General features: G+C 61.6%; 1 protein-coding gene across 1 annotated transcript in view; it reads left to right on the forward strand.

Moving 5' to 3' along the window:
- The first annotated feature begins 2042 nt into the window (after positions 1–2042).
- The window catches only part of WNT3A (Wnt family member 3A), a 44189-nt gene continuing 27489 nt past the window's right edge, over positions 2043–18742 (forward strand). Inside the window, exons 1-2 of the mRNA XM_041727325.1 lie at positions 2043–2113; positions 15303–15544. Coding sequence (XP_041583259.1) covers positions 2043–2113; positions 15303–15544 — 313 coding nt within the window. The remainder of the gene's footprint in view (positions 2114–15302; positions 15545–18742) is intronic.

Consider the following 18742-nt stretch of genomic DNA (forward strand, 5'->3'; position numbering starts at 1 on the left):
GGAGGGTGAGCCAGCTCCCCTCCCGCCCACCTTGTTTCATTCCAGAATCTTCTCTCCTTCACGCTGCAGGTGGGGGGCTTGCAGTGACGGAGAAAAGGGGGGGCAGGTAGAGGGTCCGGGCATGCATAGACTTAACTGGATCCCAAAGGCGGTGTGGAGGAAGGTTTCCTTGAAAGAGAAGGACTCTAACTCTGGGAAATGAACTAGGGGTGGTGGAAGGGGAGGAGGGCGGGGGGTGGGGGTGAATGGGTGACGGGCACTGAGGAGGGCACTTGACGGGATGAGCACTGGGTGTTATTCTGTATGTTGGCAAATTGAACTCCAATAAAAATAAATTTATTAAAAAAAAAGAAAGAAAGAAAGAAAGAGAAGGGCTCTAGCTCTGTATCTGGGAAGGGACTCCTGACACTGTCACCCAGGTGACCGACCCTGGGACTGCCTCTCTAGGCAGATGGGGAAACCACAGTGAGTGGGGGCAGCATGCAGTGGGTGTGACCTGCCCCTGGTTCTCAGCGCCAAACCTGGAAGCTCGCTAAGCCACCCCTGCCTGGAGAAGCGGCCACATGCCCAAACCATGGCCTCTCCATGGGGCTCCCACGGTGGACCAGGCAATAAGGCCCGGCTTGAGGGGACTCATGGGGGGCAGGGGGTCCACAGGACAAGAGACACCAGAGAAGAGTCTGGAGTTGGGATTTCAAGCTGCAGTTCTGTTTCCTTTACCCCATCGTGGTGACATGAATTCCTTCTGTGCTTCGTGGAGACTGACGGGTCGCCTCCCACCACAGGCAGGGCGGGCTCAGACCCTCTCACCTGTGCCCAGGGGAAGCTGGGAGAGTTCAGGATTTGGGTCTTCCCTTCCCCAATGAAAGCCCCCCTGGGGTCCCTCGACCTACCCCAGAATGTGCAAGCAGGGCTCCCGGGACTGCCGGTGGGGGGCGGGGAGGGGGTTGGCTACTGCTACCACTCTTTGAGACTTTGGGTAAGTCACGTTCCTTCTCTGGTTCGCCCTTCCCCCACACTAAAGCGTAAGGCTTACCTAAATTGTCCGAAATCCCTCTGGCTGGGGAGACTAGCAGAGCTGGGTAGACCCCGGGATTGGAGGTCTCAGAGCGGGGACCCGTGGCTGCGCTGCCCTCCCCGGAGGCGCCACGCACTGGGCGTCCTCTCTCCTGGTGGGGTGTGGGGGAAAAGTTGGAGGCGTCAACACCTGCGCTCCAGACAGCCCAGGTCCCCATCCCAGCCTTCAGATAAGGGGCTGCACCCTGGCCGCCCACCCAGCCACCGTCCCCAGGGCAGGCCGCCTTCAGCACCGCCGCGGTCCGCAGCGAGCGGCGCGGGCAGCTCGGTTCCCGGTGGACCAGCCGAGAGCAGCTCGCGCCGACCTGGCCTCGGAGGAACGGGTCCCCGTGCCAAGGAGACGGAAGAAAGGGAGCGCAGCCCCGCCACTCTGAGAGCAGGAGGGCGCGCACGGCAGAGCCGCAGTGGGAGCGCGAGCCGGAGCCAGACAGCGCGTCCGGCGGCGAGCGCGGGGCGCGCGGGGTTCCCCGCCACGGCGCGGTCCTGGAGCTCGGAGGGGACGCCTGCGGACCACCCCGGCCCCGGCCTCCGCCGGCCGCCCATCTGGCACAGCGCGGCCCTGGGAGCTGGCGCACCACGCGCACCCCGCGCTCCCCGCAGCCACGGGAAGGGCCGCAGCCGCCGCCCCCGCCCCAGCTCCAGGGCCCCGCCCGCCCCCTGCCCGCCCCCTGCCCGCCCCGCCCCGGCCCTGGCCCCAGCCCCAGCCCCGGCGGGCGCCCCCCGCGGCGCTGCCCCGCCCCCGCCGTCCCGCGCCGCCCCGGGCCCCGGCCCGCCGCCCGGCCGCCGGCCCACCTGGCGCAGCGCCGCCCTCGGAGTCCGCGCACCGGCGCACACCCGCGCACCCCGCGCACCTCGCGGCCGCAGGAGGGCCCAGCGCCGCCGCCCGCCAGCTCCCAGGGCCTGGCCGGGTCCGGCGCCGGTGCTCTCGGGGTGGACTCCCGGACCTCGCGTTCTCCCGCCCGGCGATGGCCCTGCTCGGGTACTTCTTATTCCTCTACGGCCTGAAGCAGGCGCTGGGCAGCTACCCGATCTGGTGGTGAGTGAGTCTCCTGTGCGTCCGCCTGGGTCTCGGAGGTCCCCTCGGGCAGGGCCCCGCGGTGGCCCGGAGCCCGCGCCCTGCCCCTCCGGCTCCGCGGGCGCGGGCGGCTTGTTTTCTTGGCGGCCACTTCGACCTGTTGGGGCCGGGGCTGGGACGCGGGTGTCGGAGCTTCCGGGGACTTTGGCGTCCCGGGCTTGGTGGGGCCCGCCGGCGTCGGAAGGGGCGCAGCGCCTGGGCAGAGGCGGGAACGCTGTCCGCAGAGACGGCATCAACAGCCAGGCAGCCTGAGGCCAGAAGCCAGGAGGGCGAGCGGGTGCACCTCCCCAAGGACCGTGTCGCACGCACACACGCGCACACCTCGAGACAAAGTGGGTGAGACCAGCCCGAGCCGCTGGCGGCGGCGCGGTTACGTAAAGACAGCAGGACCCGCCGGGAGTGGCGGCCACTGGGGCCAGCGCCAGCCCTGCCGCCTCCCGGCTCTGTGTGTGCGCGCAGGGGGGGTGTCCCGAGGGGCCTCTGCTCGCGGGCTTGGACCCGGAGGGAGGGCGAGGAGGCTCCGAAGTGAGGCCAGGCAATCGAGGAGGCTGGGGGCCGCGCCCTCCGCCCAGAGCTCGCACACTGCAGGGAGACCCTGGCAAAACCGAGGTGAAGGTGCAGACCAACCAAGGGCAGGTCCGCAGGGTCTGCTGCACACAGACGGGGTGGGAGTGGGGCGAGGGGGAGTCAGGGCCACCCTCCCCCCAGGTATCTGATTAGGCAGAGGCCGGCCAGCGAAGGTCAGGCAGCAGCGGGGTGCTGGGTTGCGCTGGGAGAGTCCGGAGACCGGACGGTGGTGGCTGAGGGGATGCCTGGAGCTGGAGAGAAGGTTCCCCCACACATGCCTGCTGGGGAGTGCGCGCACACATGTGCACACACACACACACACACACACACACACACACACACACAGGAACCGGCTCCGACGGCTTGCCTGGTATTATAATAATTACACCGAGGGGAAGGGGGGAACCGAGCCAGCTGAAGTACATCTAATCCGATAATAATTTTTCTCTCCGAGATGGTTCGGGAGCAGGGGCGCCGCGGGTCCCGACGCAGCTGGGCGGGGCGGGGCGGGAGGGGCGGCACAGGCCGGCCCAGGGACCTGGGCGAGGCCCTTCGGGGACCCCGGCGGCCTCACGGCGCACACCGCACCTGCAGCGCCCCGTCGCTCGGAGCGTGGGCTGGGGCGGCGGAGCCTGCGGCTGAGGGGGGGGGTACAGTCCGAGAGAGCCCCCGGCCGCGCTCCAGCGCAGGCTTCTAATTAGACTCTGCCGCCGCCGCATTCCTGGGCGCAGGAGGAAGCTCCCTTCGCCCCTGCCGCTGCTCCCAAAGGGAAGAGCCCTGCCACCAGCCTGCTGGCGACCTTCCCCACACCTTGGGATCTGTGTCCTGTTGGCCCTGAGGCTCCTGGCCTTGACACCCCCCACACGCATACACACACAGGTGTGCTCCTCTTCGCACCTGGGCTAGGTGTGTTCCATCTGAATGGGCCGGCACATGCTCCAGTGGACCGGGTGCAGCCCCGCATTTTCCAGGCAGGTGGGGAGGAGCCCTTGCACTCAGCAATTCACCCAATTCCTGTTTGGCCCCAGAGAGAAGGGGTGCCATGGAAACCCCCCTCAGTGATTCTGCTTCCTAAGGAGAGGCCCCTGTGGCACACACCAGCTCAGGGTGCCCTGGGGGCGGCTGGTTTGGCCTCCTGTCTGGCCGCAGACCAGCTGGACAGGAGGGAGCCATCTCTGCACCAACTGCAGGCAGAATGGTGAGGAGGGCACACATGGAAAGGCTCCACTTCAACAGCATCCAGCAAGGGAAAGCCTTCCTGTGTTCACATCCTACCTGGCGGAGCTTACCCTGGAGGCTCCTCCTTTCTCTGCCCTCCTCCCCGTGGCGCTGAGGGTCTCATCTTTATAACTTCTCACCTTCACGCCCAGCCTCCCTAATTGGTTGTGGTTTCATCCTCTCTCCCCCACGAAGCTATGCCCCCCCTCCACACACCTTGCATATAAAAGTGAAAGTAACGGGGGCTTTCTCACCTGCGGGAAGGATGAGGAAACAGCCCAAATCGGGAGTAATTAGGCTTTTGAAGTTGGTGTGGCTCCTGGTGGGAGGGTGGAGGGGGAGGAGGAGCCAGCGCTCCTGGCAGCTGCCCTGCAGGAATCCCAAGGGCCACCCGCTCCCCAGCACTCGCGGAAACATCCCTCACCCGCGGTGCCGGGGCAGGTCCCAGCCCAGCCTCAGGGACATGCAGACACAGTCCCAACACCTGATGCTGAGAGTGTGTCTCTGGGCTCCTCTGGGCGGGACCAGGGGGACTGCAGAGAAGGGAGCAGAGCCTTGACAGAGCTGTACACTGCAGGCTCCCCCTTCCCTGGGACACCAGGATGCTCAGAGTTAGAACTGCAGGAGGGCCCTGCAGATGCTGGAAGGCTTCAGGGTCGAGGGGACGCGCAGAGCTCTGCTACTCAGTAGGTGCCAGTGCCCCATGGTGCACTCTGGGCTCCCTCAGCCTGTGTCCCCGAGTCTGGGCAGAGGGTATCTTGTAACCCCCTGGGCCCAGCCTGCCCTTGCTGCTAACCCCACACCCTCTCTGCCCTGGAGTTATAGCCCCAGTGGCCAGCGACCGCCTAGTTCTCCCCAGCACAGCAAGCTCTCCAGCACAGAGGCTGGGCCCTGGAGCAGACAACACGGGGACTGGCCCAAAATGTACCCCAGTGAGGCCCCCCCAGGTTCTCCCTCAGAGGGCCTTCTCGCTCCACCTACCAACATCCCCCATGCAGACTCCCAACTGGAAGGAGCTCTGGCCCCAGGAGGGCCTGCTCAGCAGCCAATGCCTCCACCTTCCAGAGCCTTCTCTCTGCCTGGCCCTCCCCCCATACCGCCCCTCTGGCCCCCACCTGGGTCTCCTTGTGCCCGCTGTTTGTGGGGTGCAGGTTCACCTCAAGTTCAGAGTAGGTGGCTGGCCAGGGGCATTCTGGGGGTGCCCCTGAGGCACCAGCCTCAACGGGGCAAAGAGGAGGGGTGAGGGGTTACCTGTGTCAGGTGAGTGGGACCTGAGGGCTGAACTTTGCATGCAGCAGGGCCCATGGAAAAGACGCCCCTCCTGAGCTGCCCTGTCTCTGGTGAATCTGCACCCCTGCACCCCCTCCCCAGGGCGGCCCTGCCCATCACTGCTCCAGTCTCCCTGCTCCTTCTGCCTGCCTCTCGGTCTCCATCTGCTGCCCCAAGGCTGCTAAGGACAGTAGCAAGGCCCTAAGACCAGAGGACTCCAGACAGCAGGTTGACCCCTCTGGTGTTGTAGGATCTCAGGGTGCTGGGGGCAGTGTCCCCCCACACGGCCACCAGTGGCATCCTCGTATCCAGGGCCATGGGTCAAAGATACATGGTCAGAGCACCTGTTCTAGAGAGCCACTGTGTGGGCACACTTCACCTCCTGCCCCTGCAGGGCACCACACATGTGTCTCCCCAGCCTCCAGCACCCCCAACCTGGCTGCCCCCCACTCAGGACCGGCTCTCCCAGGCTGTGTCTCCACACCTCACTGGGCTCTTATTAGATGATTTTCTGTCGTATTTGCATAAACCTGCTAGCATCCCTTGTGGCGGGCTGGAGGACTGGGCAGCAACACAATGGGGGCGGAAATGGTCTTAGAGCTGTAAAGCCACATTTCCTGAGGTGGGTCCTGTGTGCAGGCCTCCCGCTGCTGGCTGCAGGGGTCCCTGGGGGCGCTGCCACCATCCTGCGGGTGCAACCCAGGACCAGTCACAGTGGCCTCCAGGCCAGAGCCATCCGGATGGTTGTCCGTGAGGAAATGACAGAAGTTGAAAGGCCACTTGGGGACAACATGCCAGTTGTGCTTTCTTTCGCTCTACTTTTTATGCAGGATTTTATGTACTCTGTAATAAGGGATAGGAAAATTTAAAAAACCCCAAAACCCAAGTTGTTAGGTCAAGCTGCACCTTCATCACCCAGGAAGCCCAAGTGAGGGACATCTCCCTGGACTGGCACCCCTCCGCGAGTGACTGCCCACACCGGCAGGTATACACTCTGCAGCTGCCCCCCCCCAGCTGACCCCCAAGCCTGGTCAAAGGATCTAGAAGCCTCAGGAGGCAGGGTGGGTCCTGGGCCAGCTTCCCAGAGATGACAGTAGTGCCCACATGATGCCGAGAGGGGATGAGCTGCCCGTCACGGGAAGCAGGTGCGCAGGCCCCAGAAGGCACAGGATGCAGAGGCCCCAGGGCCCTGAGCCCCTGTTTGCAGAGCCAGCAGAAGGGCGGTGCCCACATACCCGCTGTGAAGCCCCACACAGTCTCTGGGCTCTGTCCTTCCCCTGCTCCACCCTTCAGCCCTCAGCTGCCCAGGAAGATTCCCATCCTGGACCCAGCGAATGAACGAATGAATGAGTGAGTGAGTGATGGAATCTTTCCCGTGAGAAACAGAAACCCCCCAGGGGACAAGAGGACACTGCCGGGCGTTCCCGTACCCGCTAGCTGAGCTCCCAGCTCTGGGCCCCAGTCCCCAGGACATACTGGGCAGCGCTGCCTCGGTCTCCCTCCCGGCCTCCCCAGGTGACACCCTGAAGGTGTCTCGCACTTTGGTGCTTCCACATTCCTTCCCTGACAAAACGTGCTGCTGCCGCCCAGGGAAGCGGGCAAATGCATGGCCGCGGGCATAGGAGCCTCTGCCCGCCTGCCAGGACTTGCTCAAAGTATGTGTCAGTAATCCTGGCTCAGCCGGCGGGGCAGCAGGGGTGCAGGGGGGTGTGCTGCGGGCAGGGAGGGATGGCCCAGCAGGGGCAGGGGCCAGGGGGCCCCGGGCCCTCCCCGGACCCCACCCCATGGAGAGAGAGAAAGCAGAGAGAAAAGCAGCCCCGGAGGCCCCGGCAGGTGGGCCCCCAGGGAGGACAGAGCCCCCGTCTGCTGGGCAGCCCTCAGCTCCCAGGACCACCGACCAGCCACATAACCATGGATCCGGCCTGTGGATGGAACTGGGTGTCTCAGTGACACCCGGCACATGGTCCCCAGGGGGAGAGCCAGGGGCCCAGCAAGCCCTCCTCTGCAGACACCCAGCTGAGTGCTATGCTCACTCTGTGCCCTCAGATGACAGGAGGTGGCCTTGCCCCTCGGCCTCGCCCTCACCAGTGGTCTAGATGTGAAAGGACAAGCAGGAGTAGAGCCAGGCTTCTGCATGGCCCAGAGGAGGCGGCTAGCAGAGTGGTGGCTGCAGGTGAAGGCCAGGTACACGTGGACCCACTCAGCCAGCACTCAGCTCCCCCAGCCCCGGGAGCCTCGGTACAGGGTGGCTGGAGGCTGGGGAGGTGGAGGCCAGCAAGGAGGTAAAGCATGGAGTCTCCCAGGCCCAGCCAAACCCCCCAAGAACCCCTCTCTCTGACACCTGCCCCCGACACAGGGGCCCCAGTGAAGGCAGTATGGTGCCCACAGCCCATGGGCGGGCGCCCCACATATCCTGAGATTTGTTCTGCCCCCTGCCCCATCGTGCCATCATGGTGAAGCCCCAGCGGATGACGGCCGCCAGCCCAGGCTGGGGCCTGGGCCTTCCTCCCTGCGTGTCCCAGCCAGCGCCCGCTCCACCCTGAGCAGAATGGCCTGGCCAGGTGCCCGCCCACTGACACCATGCACTCCCTGGGAGGGGAAAACCATTAGCGCTGGCGGGCGATGGGCAGGGCTCACTGGCCTCAGCCACAGGCTGGGACCAGAGTCCAGGGCCACTGTCCACACAGCACGATCCCCTCCCCATGGATCATGTCACCCACCTTCCCAGGGGTCACAGAGGTGCCATACAGAGGTGTCATGTTGTGCTTGCACTTTACCTCCACAGCACGTCTTCTAGAAGTTGGGGGCTGTCTCTCAGACCCGGGGAGACCACCATCACCTGCTCCGGGACGTTGGCCCCTCTGCCGTGTGGTCAGCCAGCAGGGGTCTTGGAGCTGGGTCTGGGTACAGGCTCAGAGCGAGACAGGGTGCTGGGTCAGGGTGCATTCATGAGGGACGCCCTAGCTTTGAGGGCCCTTCAGGTCGCGGGCATGACATCCAGCCGGGCAGCAGGGTGTGGGCGCCCTCTGGGATGGCACCCTGCCTGCGGAAATACAGTGAATTCCTCGAGGGGCGAATCACAGCGCCAGGTGCAAGGTAACGGAAGTGGGTGCAGCAGGAGTGCGGCGGCCTGTGCCCCCCCAGACCCGCAGGCCCATCAGCCTTCCCTGGAGCCAGCAGGGTCACAGCCTCACCCTGACCCAGACAGATGGGCACCACGGCCCCAGCACTGCGGGAGGAAGCAGCCCACTTGTCCCTGTGTGCACACCTGTCACCTGTGAGGCTGAGGGGACAACCGGAAGTCAACCCCAGCGCAAGCCCCGTGGCCACCACACGGCATGGGCTTCTGAGTGTCCATGAGGCCTGGTCCACGTGGTCCCTCCAGGCACCCTCTCACAGGTTAGGGAGTGGGCGGCCCCATGCAGCATCACTCTTCCCTCCCCCTTGGGGTGTCTGCAGGGAGAATGTGTGGTGCAAGGGCCTTAGTGCAGCTGGCCAGGGGCAGATGCAGACCACCCCGCTCCCTGTCGTCCCTCGATGACTGTCCAGCAATGGACATGGAGCTGTATGGGGCCCGGGACACCTTTGGCACTCAGGATCCCGAGTGTGGGCCATGTGACCCTCACAGACAGGCGTTGGAGCCCCCAATTCGTGTGGGAGTCCTGACCTGCATGGGGACAGGGTGGGAAGGTGGTCCCATGGTGGACATGGGGTCCCCGTAGGAAAAACAGGAGGCCAGTGCCCTCTCTGTGTCCCTAATCCGTGAGGGTCTCGAGGCGGTGGCTGCCTGCCTGCCAGGGGACTCACTGGACCGCACATTCACCAGCACCTCGATCATGGGGCGTCCAGCCTCCAGACCAGTGAGAAACAACGATGTGCTGTGCAGACCACCCGCGGCACCTGTGCCATGGGGCCTGCTGGGGCGGTGCACGCTGGCTGAGACGCCTGTTCCCATGCTATGTTGTACGCACACTACTCCCTACGTGTAAAGAGCAGGAGAGTATAGGAGGGGGCAAGCCAGAGGCCCTTCTGACATAAGAACACATGGACACCAGCCAGGTGTCTTCATCAGAGCGGGGGTCCTGTTCCAGGCGTTCAGGGCACCATCCCCAAGGTTGTGCGAGTCTGCAGGAGTCCTGTAGGGCCAGTTGAGCCCGGGGCCGCCCAGGTGACTGGGCCTGGGCAGGAGAAGCGGCCAGCCTGGGATCAGGGGACAACTGGCATGGGGCACAGAGAGAGACAGGAGGGAACAAATGCCCAGGTGGTTGGATGATGGGGGCACCCTGCTCGACCCACCACTGCTGGGCAAGGCTCTGTCCCTGAGACCCAGAGGCCTGGCCGGCCAGCACAGACAACATATCTGTCTTTCCTGCTTCCCACGTGGCCTGACTGCACTGCCTCAGACGGCTCCAACCTGTTAGCTCAGGCCCAGCAGGCTGCAGGTCTGGGTGGCTCACCAGGGCCCCTCAGGTCTGCAATTGCCAGCCTGGGGTACAGAGTTCGTCCTCTTCCACGGTCAGGTCTGGGTCCTTGCCCATGGGGGACCCAGTCCTCTCATTCATGCTGTGCCGACGGTGGCCGGCAGGGTGGTGCTCTGCTCCTGGGGGAGCACAGCATCCCCGCACAGGACCAGCAGCAGCTCCGGACGCCCCACGTGTCCCATGTTTGCTCCCAGGCGGAGACCATGCTTCGAAGGTGAACGGGCAGTTGGACGGGCAGTTGGCAGGCATCGGTGACCCTGATGCACACAGGGCCTGTCATCGGGCCTCCTGGGGCGGTCACCATCAGGGCCTGGCAGGGATGCTGCCTTCCCCAGGCACAGAGGCACATGTCCCCTTTGGAAGCTTCTGAGCAGCCTGGATGCACCGGGCACCCCCCACCCCATCATTTGTACCGACCGTGGACAGCAGTGGAGCCAGGCACCTGGGGCATGGCAGCAGTCAGGTTTCTGAGTCCATGTCCCAGGGAGGGTGCCCTCTTGTCAGATGGCAGCCAGGCACCCATCACCACCGCTGCGGCTCCTGGTTTGCACTCTGCACCCACTGCCATCCTTCTTTGCTGGTGAGGACATACCTACTAACGCCCTCCGCGCCACAGCACCCACCTGTCACACTCACGTCCTACGTGCAGACCACGCTGACCTCGCACCACAAGCAGCCTGATGTCGCCATCTTCCCGGAGGACCAGGAGCCCGCCCTGTACTACATGCTCTTGCTTTTTATGTGTTTGGAGTGCTTGGGGCGACGCAGGGCATGGAGACGATGGTGCCGTCCCCCCCTGGGCACTGCCTCCAGTTCCCAGGGAGACCCTGGGACAGGCCAGGGCAACCTCATTCCCCAGTCCCTGGAGGCAGCCACAGGCCTTTTGCAGCCACTGCTCGGCCTGCAGCTCCTCCCACCCTGGATGTGGCCCTGGCCTCACCCTGCGCCCCCACTTCCTCCCAGAAGGCTGTGTTTCCTGAGTGCTGATAGATTGGGATGTCTACCTTCTCTTTAGGAATTTGAGTCCTGGGCGTGTGGGGGAGTCATGCACGGCCCATTAGGGTTCCCCCAGCGTGAGGTTATACCGCAGCGATTCCATACACCGACATACCACCACACAATGCCGCAATCTGCTTAGTAAGCGCCCACTGAACTACTTCGTGCGATTACTTTTTTCACGAGCCCTTCTTACCTTTGCGGCCAAGCCCCACCCCGTGTCCCCACAAGCCCCCTCACCCTGTCCTCACGCGTCATGCTGGCCCCTGCCCTGTGGGATGGGAAGCCCTGGTGGGCCACCATCCTCAAACAGGGTCTGCAGCACCCTCGGCTCTGGGACACAGGTCTGTGGAAGCAGCTCCGGGGGCATGGGCATGGGCGTGGGCATGGGCGTGGGGTCGGGACAGGGTTAGGGGAACCCAGCCAGGGTTGGTGGAGGCCAGAACAGCTGGACCGGCATCTGGGCTGGCTCCCTGGCCCCAGGGTACAGCGCGCCAGGGCTTGCCCAGGTGGAGGGCTGGGGCGGGCGGGCAGGAGCTGACTCAGCTCCCCGGAACCAGGGGCTGCCAGAATCGGTGAGTGTGGAAGTCCCCGCTCTGCTTCCCCACAGCCAAGCGCGGCCTGGGGGGCAGCTGCTGTTCCCCCTCTGACCTGTGAAGGAGGAGGGGGGTGGGCCTCCGGGGCAGTGCAGGGGCTCTAGGGGGCCCCTTGTCCTCCTTTGCCCTCCCCCATCCGCCCCCGCAGTGAGTCCCTCAGGTTGCCCGACCTGTGTCTGAATCAAGTGCTGCCTTTCTTTTCTGCTCAACCCGAGTCTCCAAGGGAACAAGCATAATGAACCAGGAAGAAGGGGTCAAGGCCCTTGTGATAAACAGCCCCCCCCGCCCCCCCCCCCCGTGCTAGAGCAGGGCTGTGACACCAGGGGCACTGGAGGGCACTGGAGGGACTCTTCCACCCCTGGGTCACCAGGAGGCAGGCCCCTGGGAAGCGCCTTGAAGGGAGCCCCCAACCCTCACCCCTGCTGCCCACCCCCAGGAGCCGGGAACCCCCAGCAGTGCTCACCCCCAGGGCCCTGATGGGACCCCCACCCCGTGTTTCCCCCAGAGGGAGTCTCGCCATTGGCATGGATGCAAGCCCCCTGGCGGGAACATTGTTTGCCCTCAGTTTATCCACCGTGCATGGCTGTCCCACGGCCCAGCAGCGCCCACCTCATCCTCTCATCTCATCTCAGGTGTCACTGCACTGAGCCCCGGGGCTGGTGCGTCAGGAACCAGAGCCCCATGCTTGCTTGAAAGCACGTCTCCCGTGGTCCAAGCATCAGTGGGTGTCCTGGCTCCTGGGGTGGAGGAGCCCGAGCCCCATGCAGCCACACCTGTGGTGACCTGCTAACTGCGGGTCCCCAGCCTCGCCCCACCCACGGCCTCCAAGGCACCTCTCCTGGGGCTCCTGGGTGCTGGGAGGTGCACAGACCCCAACCAGCCTGGTCCCCACAGTTGCCTCGCTGACCTAGTGTGGCCTCCAGGACTGGCCACATCAGCCCTTTCTCGGGAGGCAGAAAGGGGCCTAGTGAATGACCAGCCAGGCCACCCAGAGGGAAGCAGGGGCAAACTCCTGTACAGGGAGGCCACAGAAGCTGCAGAAAGATCTGGAACCAGCATCCACCCTGCCGCAGCTCCTGCTCTGTGATCTGCCCAGCCGTGTTCTCACCTGGCCCCCTGGCTACTTGCTTCTCAGGGACCCTGCCACTGGGTCCCTCCGCTCATTAGCGTGTTGGAGTCACCCCAGCCTGTTCTGCTGCCAATTCCAGGCTGCGTCGGTGGGCAGGCCACCTGGACTGGCAGGAGGAGGATGCACAGGCAGCACAGGTGACGACATTGTGAAGGACAGCCCGGGTTCATGGGTCCTCTGTGTAAGCTCCAGCTGGAATCCTATTGGGGGCACAGGGGGTGGATGCAGCCCGTCCCCCCACATGGCCCGACTGCCTCCCCCGTCCTCTCTGCCCCCTCCCAGCCAGGCCCATCTCCTCAGCCTGGACGCCTCACTTCCACACACTGGCTGTGCGGCCCCTAAAGCCAGAGAACCCTGGTGTGGGTCTGCATGTACCCCTCAGCCCATGTAACCCACAGGCCCAGCATCCCTCCCGCCCTGCCTGCCTGTTCTGTCCACTGCAAAGCCATGGTCAGTGCCTGGGTCCCCATGGGGGCAGCCCTGTGCTCTTCACTCAGAGTTGTCCATGAAGGCCCGGGGAGGAGCTCTAGGCCCAGAGCACAGAACACACCCTAGAGAGCAAGACTACACAGGGAGGTGGGGAAGGGGGTGGCCTTTCTGGAAACTTTGGGGCTCATGGACTACAGGGTGGGTGGGGAAGTGTGGGGAGGCTCAGGCCTGGCCCAGCGCCTGGCACTTAGTAGGGTCCACAAGGGGTGAGCCCACAGGAGTGAGCCAGCACCCCCTCGCAGGTCACGCGGGACTGGGGAGGCCTCCGGTATGTGATGCCAGGCTCATCGTGGCACCTGGGTGACAACAGACATTACCTAAGGGCAGCGCACCAAGTAAGGATTCAGATGGTGGTGCTTGAAAGTGGGAGCCCCAGGCACGGCACATGGTGTGCAGGTGTGCAGGGTCAGGGATGCAGGGCCTGCGCACGGCAAGGCAGCAAGGCTCGGGCTTCCGCCTGTAAGGCACTGATGCTGTGGCAGACACACAGGCTTTAATTGCTCATTGATGTTCCCGATGAAACAGAGCAGGAGGGGAGGGGTGGACAAGTGCCCTGCCCAGGAAGGGCCCCAGGGCCATGGAGCTGTGGTGCAGGCCGACGAAGGCTGTGTCCATGGGGAGACAGCCGGGGGTGTGGGCATGCAGGGGACTGGGGCAGCCACTCAGGGCTGTGGCATGTGCGGGGAGAGCACACAGTCCAGGTGCTCTCGGCCCAGCAACAAGGAAGCAGATCTGGTGCTGAAGGGCTGGGCCTCCAGCCTCAGGGCAGGGCAGCCTGGAAGATCTTGGCGGGGGGGGGGGGGGGGGGGGGGGGGGTGGTGAGCATCTGCTGTGCGCTTCCAAAGGGAGGTTGACAGTGGTTCCCCATTCCCATGGTCCCAGCACAGCCCCACGGAACTGGGTCAGACTCCAGGAAGGACTTACCTAAGGTCGCTGTCCTAATGCAGGTGTGTGGGCTGCTGAGGGACATGGAGGCCTCTGTCCCGGCTTCCCCCAGGTGCTCAGCCGCCCAGGGCAAGCCGAAGAGCCTCTGGGGCTCCACTGAGGTGTCCACAAAGCCACCTGGACTCAGTTTCTCCCCCCAAACAAAAAAGACACAGGCCCTCTTGCCTGAAGTTTCCCAGACAAGGCCCCCAAGTGAGCAGGAACTATCCTGGTGGGTGTGGGCTGCTCTGGATCTGCACCCCAGGCCCCAGACACAGCACACCCAGCAGCCCCAGGATGGAGAGAGACGGGCTCCTGGGTTGGAAGGGGGAACATGTGTGAGACTGAGCACGTGTGCACTGGGCGGGGCGTCCATGGAGGGGGGCAGGACCCACTGTCACCCTGGGCACCAGGTGGGGGCATCCATGGGGGGGCAGGACCCACTGTCACCCGGGGACCCAGCGGGTGTTACAGAGTGTCACTACCTGGTTGTAGAAGCTCGTTGCTGCCTGTCCCCAACGGGAACTGGCAGGTCTTTCTCTGAAATCAAAGTGTGATCACATCAGTAAAATAGATGCGGTTTGGTGGGTGTGGACACGTACACGTGTGTGTGGCCAGCTCCACCTCCATCAGGGACCATGTTGGTCACCCCAGACCAGAGGAGTCCAGGAGAACTTCCCACGGGGATGGGAAGGTCCCACATCTAACCATCTGGCTCGGTAGCCACGGCCGTCTTGGCAGGTGACACCGGAAAATCAAATTTCTCTTGTTTTGTTTTTTCACCTAATTGAAGTGTCCCAGGCTTGTGGGGAGTGGGAGCCATGGCTGCGGGGGGGGGGGGGGGACGGGTGTTCCCTCAGTGCCTTTGCACAGCAGGTCTTCCAACACAATTCAGGAGGAGCCCCCACCGTGCTGTGTCCCCCCATGACTGCGCGAGGCTGAGGTGCACCTGCCCCCCGCAGCAGCGTGGTGCCCTCATTCCCCAGCAGGTGCAAGCACCAGCTCCTCACCTGTGCTCCTGGGTGCAGCCTCAGGTGGCTGTGGCCTGACGGCAGAGCTGGGAATGTCCGTGGGCACCCAGACGGTGGGCGTGTGGCTCTCTGTTGCTTGAACAGCTGATGGCAGCTGAGAGCTCAGGGCGATTTTCACCCTGTGGATCAGCCCTGCTGTGCCCTGTCTGGCCCGTGGCAGGCACCTTATCTTCCTCCAAGCAGCCCCCTGGCTAACCCATCCATCCCGAGCCTGCAGGTTCTGTTCCCTGCGTTTCCGAAGCTCCACCCTATACCCACCGTTTCCCTGGCTGGTTTCACGCCCCTTCCCCGGGCGCATCTCCAAGTTCGGTGCTGTCCTGGCATCAAGCAGGGACCCGCTTCCTTCCAGGGGGTCAGGATTGCGGTAGCGTCCGCAAAGGAAAGAGCCGCGGGCACTCTGAGGAGGGCGGGCGCAGGGCCGCCCCCTCACTGGGCCTCCCCCCACCCCAGGTCCCTGGCCGTCGGGCCCCAGTACTCATCCCTGGGCACTCAGCCCATCCTGTGCGCCAGCATCCCAGGCCTGGTACCCAAGCAGCTGCGCTTCTGCCGGAACTATGTGGAGATCATGCCCAGCGTGGCGGACGGCATGAAGATCAGCATCCAGGAGTGCCAGCACCAGTTCCGCGGGCGCCGCTGGAACTGCACCACAGTCAACAACAGCCTGGCCATCTTCGGCCCTGTGCTGGACAAAGGTACGCGAGACACCCTGCTCGGCCCTCAGTGCACATGGGGAGCGGGGGCAGGTGCTGCAGCCCAGGGGCTCCCCACTCTAAGGCAGGAGCTGCCTGTCTCCATCCAGCTCAGCGTGTCCCCTGCGCTCAGCCTGGGAGTGGCCTGTGCAGCCGTGGGCAGGGCGCAAAGAGCTCATTCTTGGGACGTCTCCACGCCCACTGTTCTGGGGTCTCCTGGGGCGCCAGCGAGACAGCTCCATGCACACATTCCTCCTGTTTCCCCTTCAAGGAGGGGACATGGTACCGTCCAAGGGATGAGGGACGAGAGTAACTATCTCAGAGCACCCACAGGGGCTGGGCCTTCGGGGCGTCTCAGACAGGAAATACAAAAAATAATGTTTTTTAAACACAGGGAGGGGAGGAGGAGAGGGGAGGGCAGAAGCCCTCTGGGGAAGTCACCCAGGGCCCTGGGGCAGGGGCTTATCTTAGGAAGGAGTAGAAGACAGGGCTGGGCGTCGGTTCACTTTTGGTGACGAGCACATTTTCACCAAAGATAGTGCTTTGCACCATAATGACCATGTGCTGGTATCCCAACGTGTGCAAATCAGAGGGCAGCCGGCTCCGCGCCCCACAGGTCTGGCCACAGATGCTGTGCTCAGCGAGAATGAGAGGATGTGGGCTATGCACTCTGGTGGCTGGGCCCCACCGAGGGCGCTGAGGGAGCATAGCCCCTTTCACCCAGCCTGATGCCTTCAAGGTCGATTAATGCATGTGCAGCATCGTCAGCACCTCGCACCCCTCCACACACACGTGAATAATATTCCAGGGTGTGCTTGGACCACCAGCGGCTGGCATGGAGTGTCAGTGGGCACTGGGTCATTCCCACCTGGTGGCTGTGGTCAGCGGTGCTGTGCTGCTGTGGCCCTTGGCAAACGATTCTCACCTGAATACCTGTTTTCATATCCTTGGGGTATATTCTTCATGGTGAATTGTTCCGTATAAGATTTTGGGAACCCCACTCTGCCGCGCATGGCTGGCACCATCTTATGCCCTGACAGCAATCCCAAGGGTTCCCGGCTCTCCACACCCTCACCATCACCTTACTTCTGCCTCTTTCCTTCTCACCCCAGTGGGCACTAAATGGTACCTCATTGTGGTTCTTATTCACGTGTCCCCAATGGCTGGTGATGTCAAGTGCCTTTTCCTGAGCTGGCTGGTCATCCGTACTTCTTCTTTGGAGAAGTGTCTATTCAAGGTCTTTGCCCAATTTTTTAAAAAATACTTATTTATTTATTTATTTATTTATTTATTTATTTATTTATTTATTTATGAGAGAGAGAGAGAGAGAGAGAGAGAGAGAGAGCATATATGGGGAGGGGACAGGGGAGAGGCAGAGTTGGAGAGAATGTCAAGCAGAGTCACTGAGCACCAAGCCTGACTTGAGCTCTATCCCAGGACCCTGAGGTCATGATCTGAGCCAAGACCAGGAGTCAGATGCCCCATCAACTGCTCTACGCAGGCACTCTTGCCCAGTTCCTAATTGGGATGCTTGTCTTTTTGTTGTTGAGTTCTCAAAGCTCTTTATATATTCTAGACACTGAGTTCTTATCAGCTCCGTGATCTGCAAATATTTTCTTATGGTGGTCTTTTCCTTATTGTGACAGTGTCCCGGAATGCACAAGAGCCTTAGATTTTGGTGAAGTCCAATTTATCTATTGAAATGTCATTTTAAAGTAAGCATTGTCTCATCTGTTACAAAGATTTACACCTATGTTATCCTTTACGAGTTTTATAATTTGACCTTTCACCTTTACTCCTTGGTCCATGGTGTATAAATACTTGTGTATGGTGTGAGGGAGGGATCCAACTTTGTTCTTTTGCATGTGGAAATCCGGTTATTCCAGGGCCATCTGTTGTTGGACAGATAGTTTCCCCCTCCTGGCATGGTCCTGGCCCCCTTGTCAAAAATCAGCTGGCTGTGGATGTGTGGATTTATTTCATGACTCTCCGTTTCATTCATTCCTTTGGTCTACATGCCTGTCCTCTTGCCATTTCCACACTGGTTTGATGGACGTAGGTCTGTAGTATGTTATGAAGTCAGGAAATGCAAATCAAATCCTCCATTCTGTTTTTCTTTTACAGGATCATCTGGGGTCCCTTGACCCCAGGGTCCCTTGGGGTCAACTTCTCCAGGTCTGTGAAAAAGGCTTTGAGACTTTCATGGGCACTACTTCCGGCCTGTAGATTATTGGGGGGGGGGGGTATTGCCATTTTAAGACTATTAAGCCTCCTAATCTCTGAACATGAGATAACATTCTCTTTATTTAGGTCTTCCCTGGTTTCTTCCAGCTACATTTTTTCAGTGCATAAGACTTGCACTTCCCTCGTGGACACGTTCCTAAGTTGTTGTTTTTTTTTACCCTTTTTGATGTTACTATAAATGAAACTGTTATCTTATTTTCCATTTTGGACTGTCCATTGCTACTGTATAAAATATGACTAATGTCTGTGTTTTTATCATGAATCCTGCAACTTTGGTTAATATTTTGGTAGCTCTGAGAGGGTTTCTTGAAAGTTTCTTAGGATTTTCCATGTATAGGACCATGTAACCTATGAATGGTGACAGTTCTACTTCTTCCTGTGCAGTTAGCCTACCTTTGATTTCTTTTTGCCTACTTGCTCTACCCCTTCCAGCACCATGCTGCACAGAAGGGGTGAGAGTGGGCATCCTTGTTCCGGGTCTCAGGGAGAAACACTTCAGTCTTTCACCATCAAGTGAGAGGTCAGCTGTAGGTTTTCCATAACTGCCCTTTATCAGGTTGAGGAAATTCACTTCTAGTCTTCATCTGTTGAGTTTTTGTATCACAAAACGGTGTTGGATTATACCAAATGCTTTTTCTGCCCCAATTAAGATGCCCATGAGGTTTTGTTCCTTCGTTCTCTTAATGTGTTATTGGTTGATTTTCCTCCACTGAAGCACCCGTGCATTCTTGGGATAAATCCCCATTGGTCATGGTCAATAATCCCTTTAACATGCTGGAGGATTTGGTGTGTGAGTATTTTGTTAGGGATTTCTGTGTCAATATTTACAAGGGGCATGGGTCTGCGGTTCTCTTTCCCTGCAGTAGTATCTTTGTCTGGCTCTAGGATCAGGGCAACACAGGCCTCAGGGAATGAGTTAGGAAATGTCCCCTGCTTTCCTGCTTTTTGTAAGAGCTT

This window comes from Vulpes lagopus, chromosome 13, assembly GCF_018345385.1.
Source record: "Vulpes lagopus strain Blue_001 chromosome 13, ASM1834538v1, whole genome shotgun sequence".
NCBI classification, from domain to species: Eukaryota; Metazoa; Chordata; class Mammalia; order Carnivora; family Canidae; genus Vulpes; species Vulpes lagopus.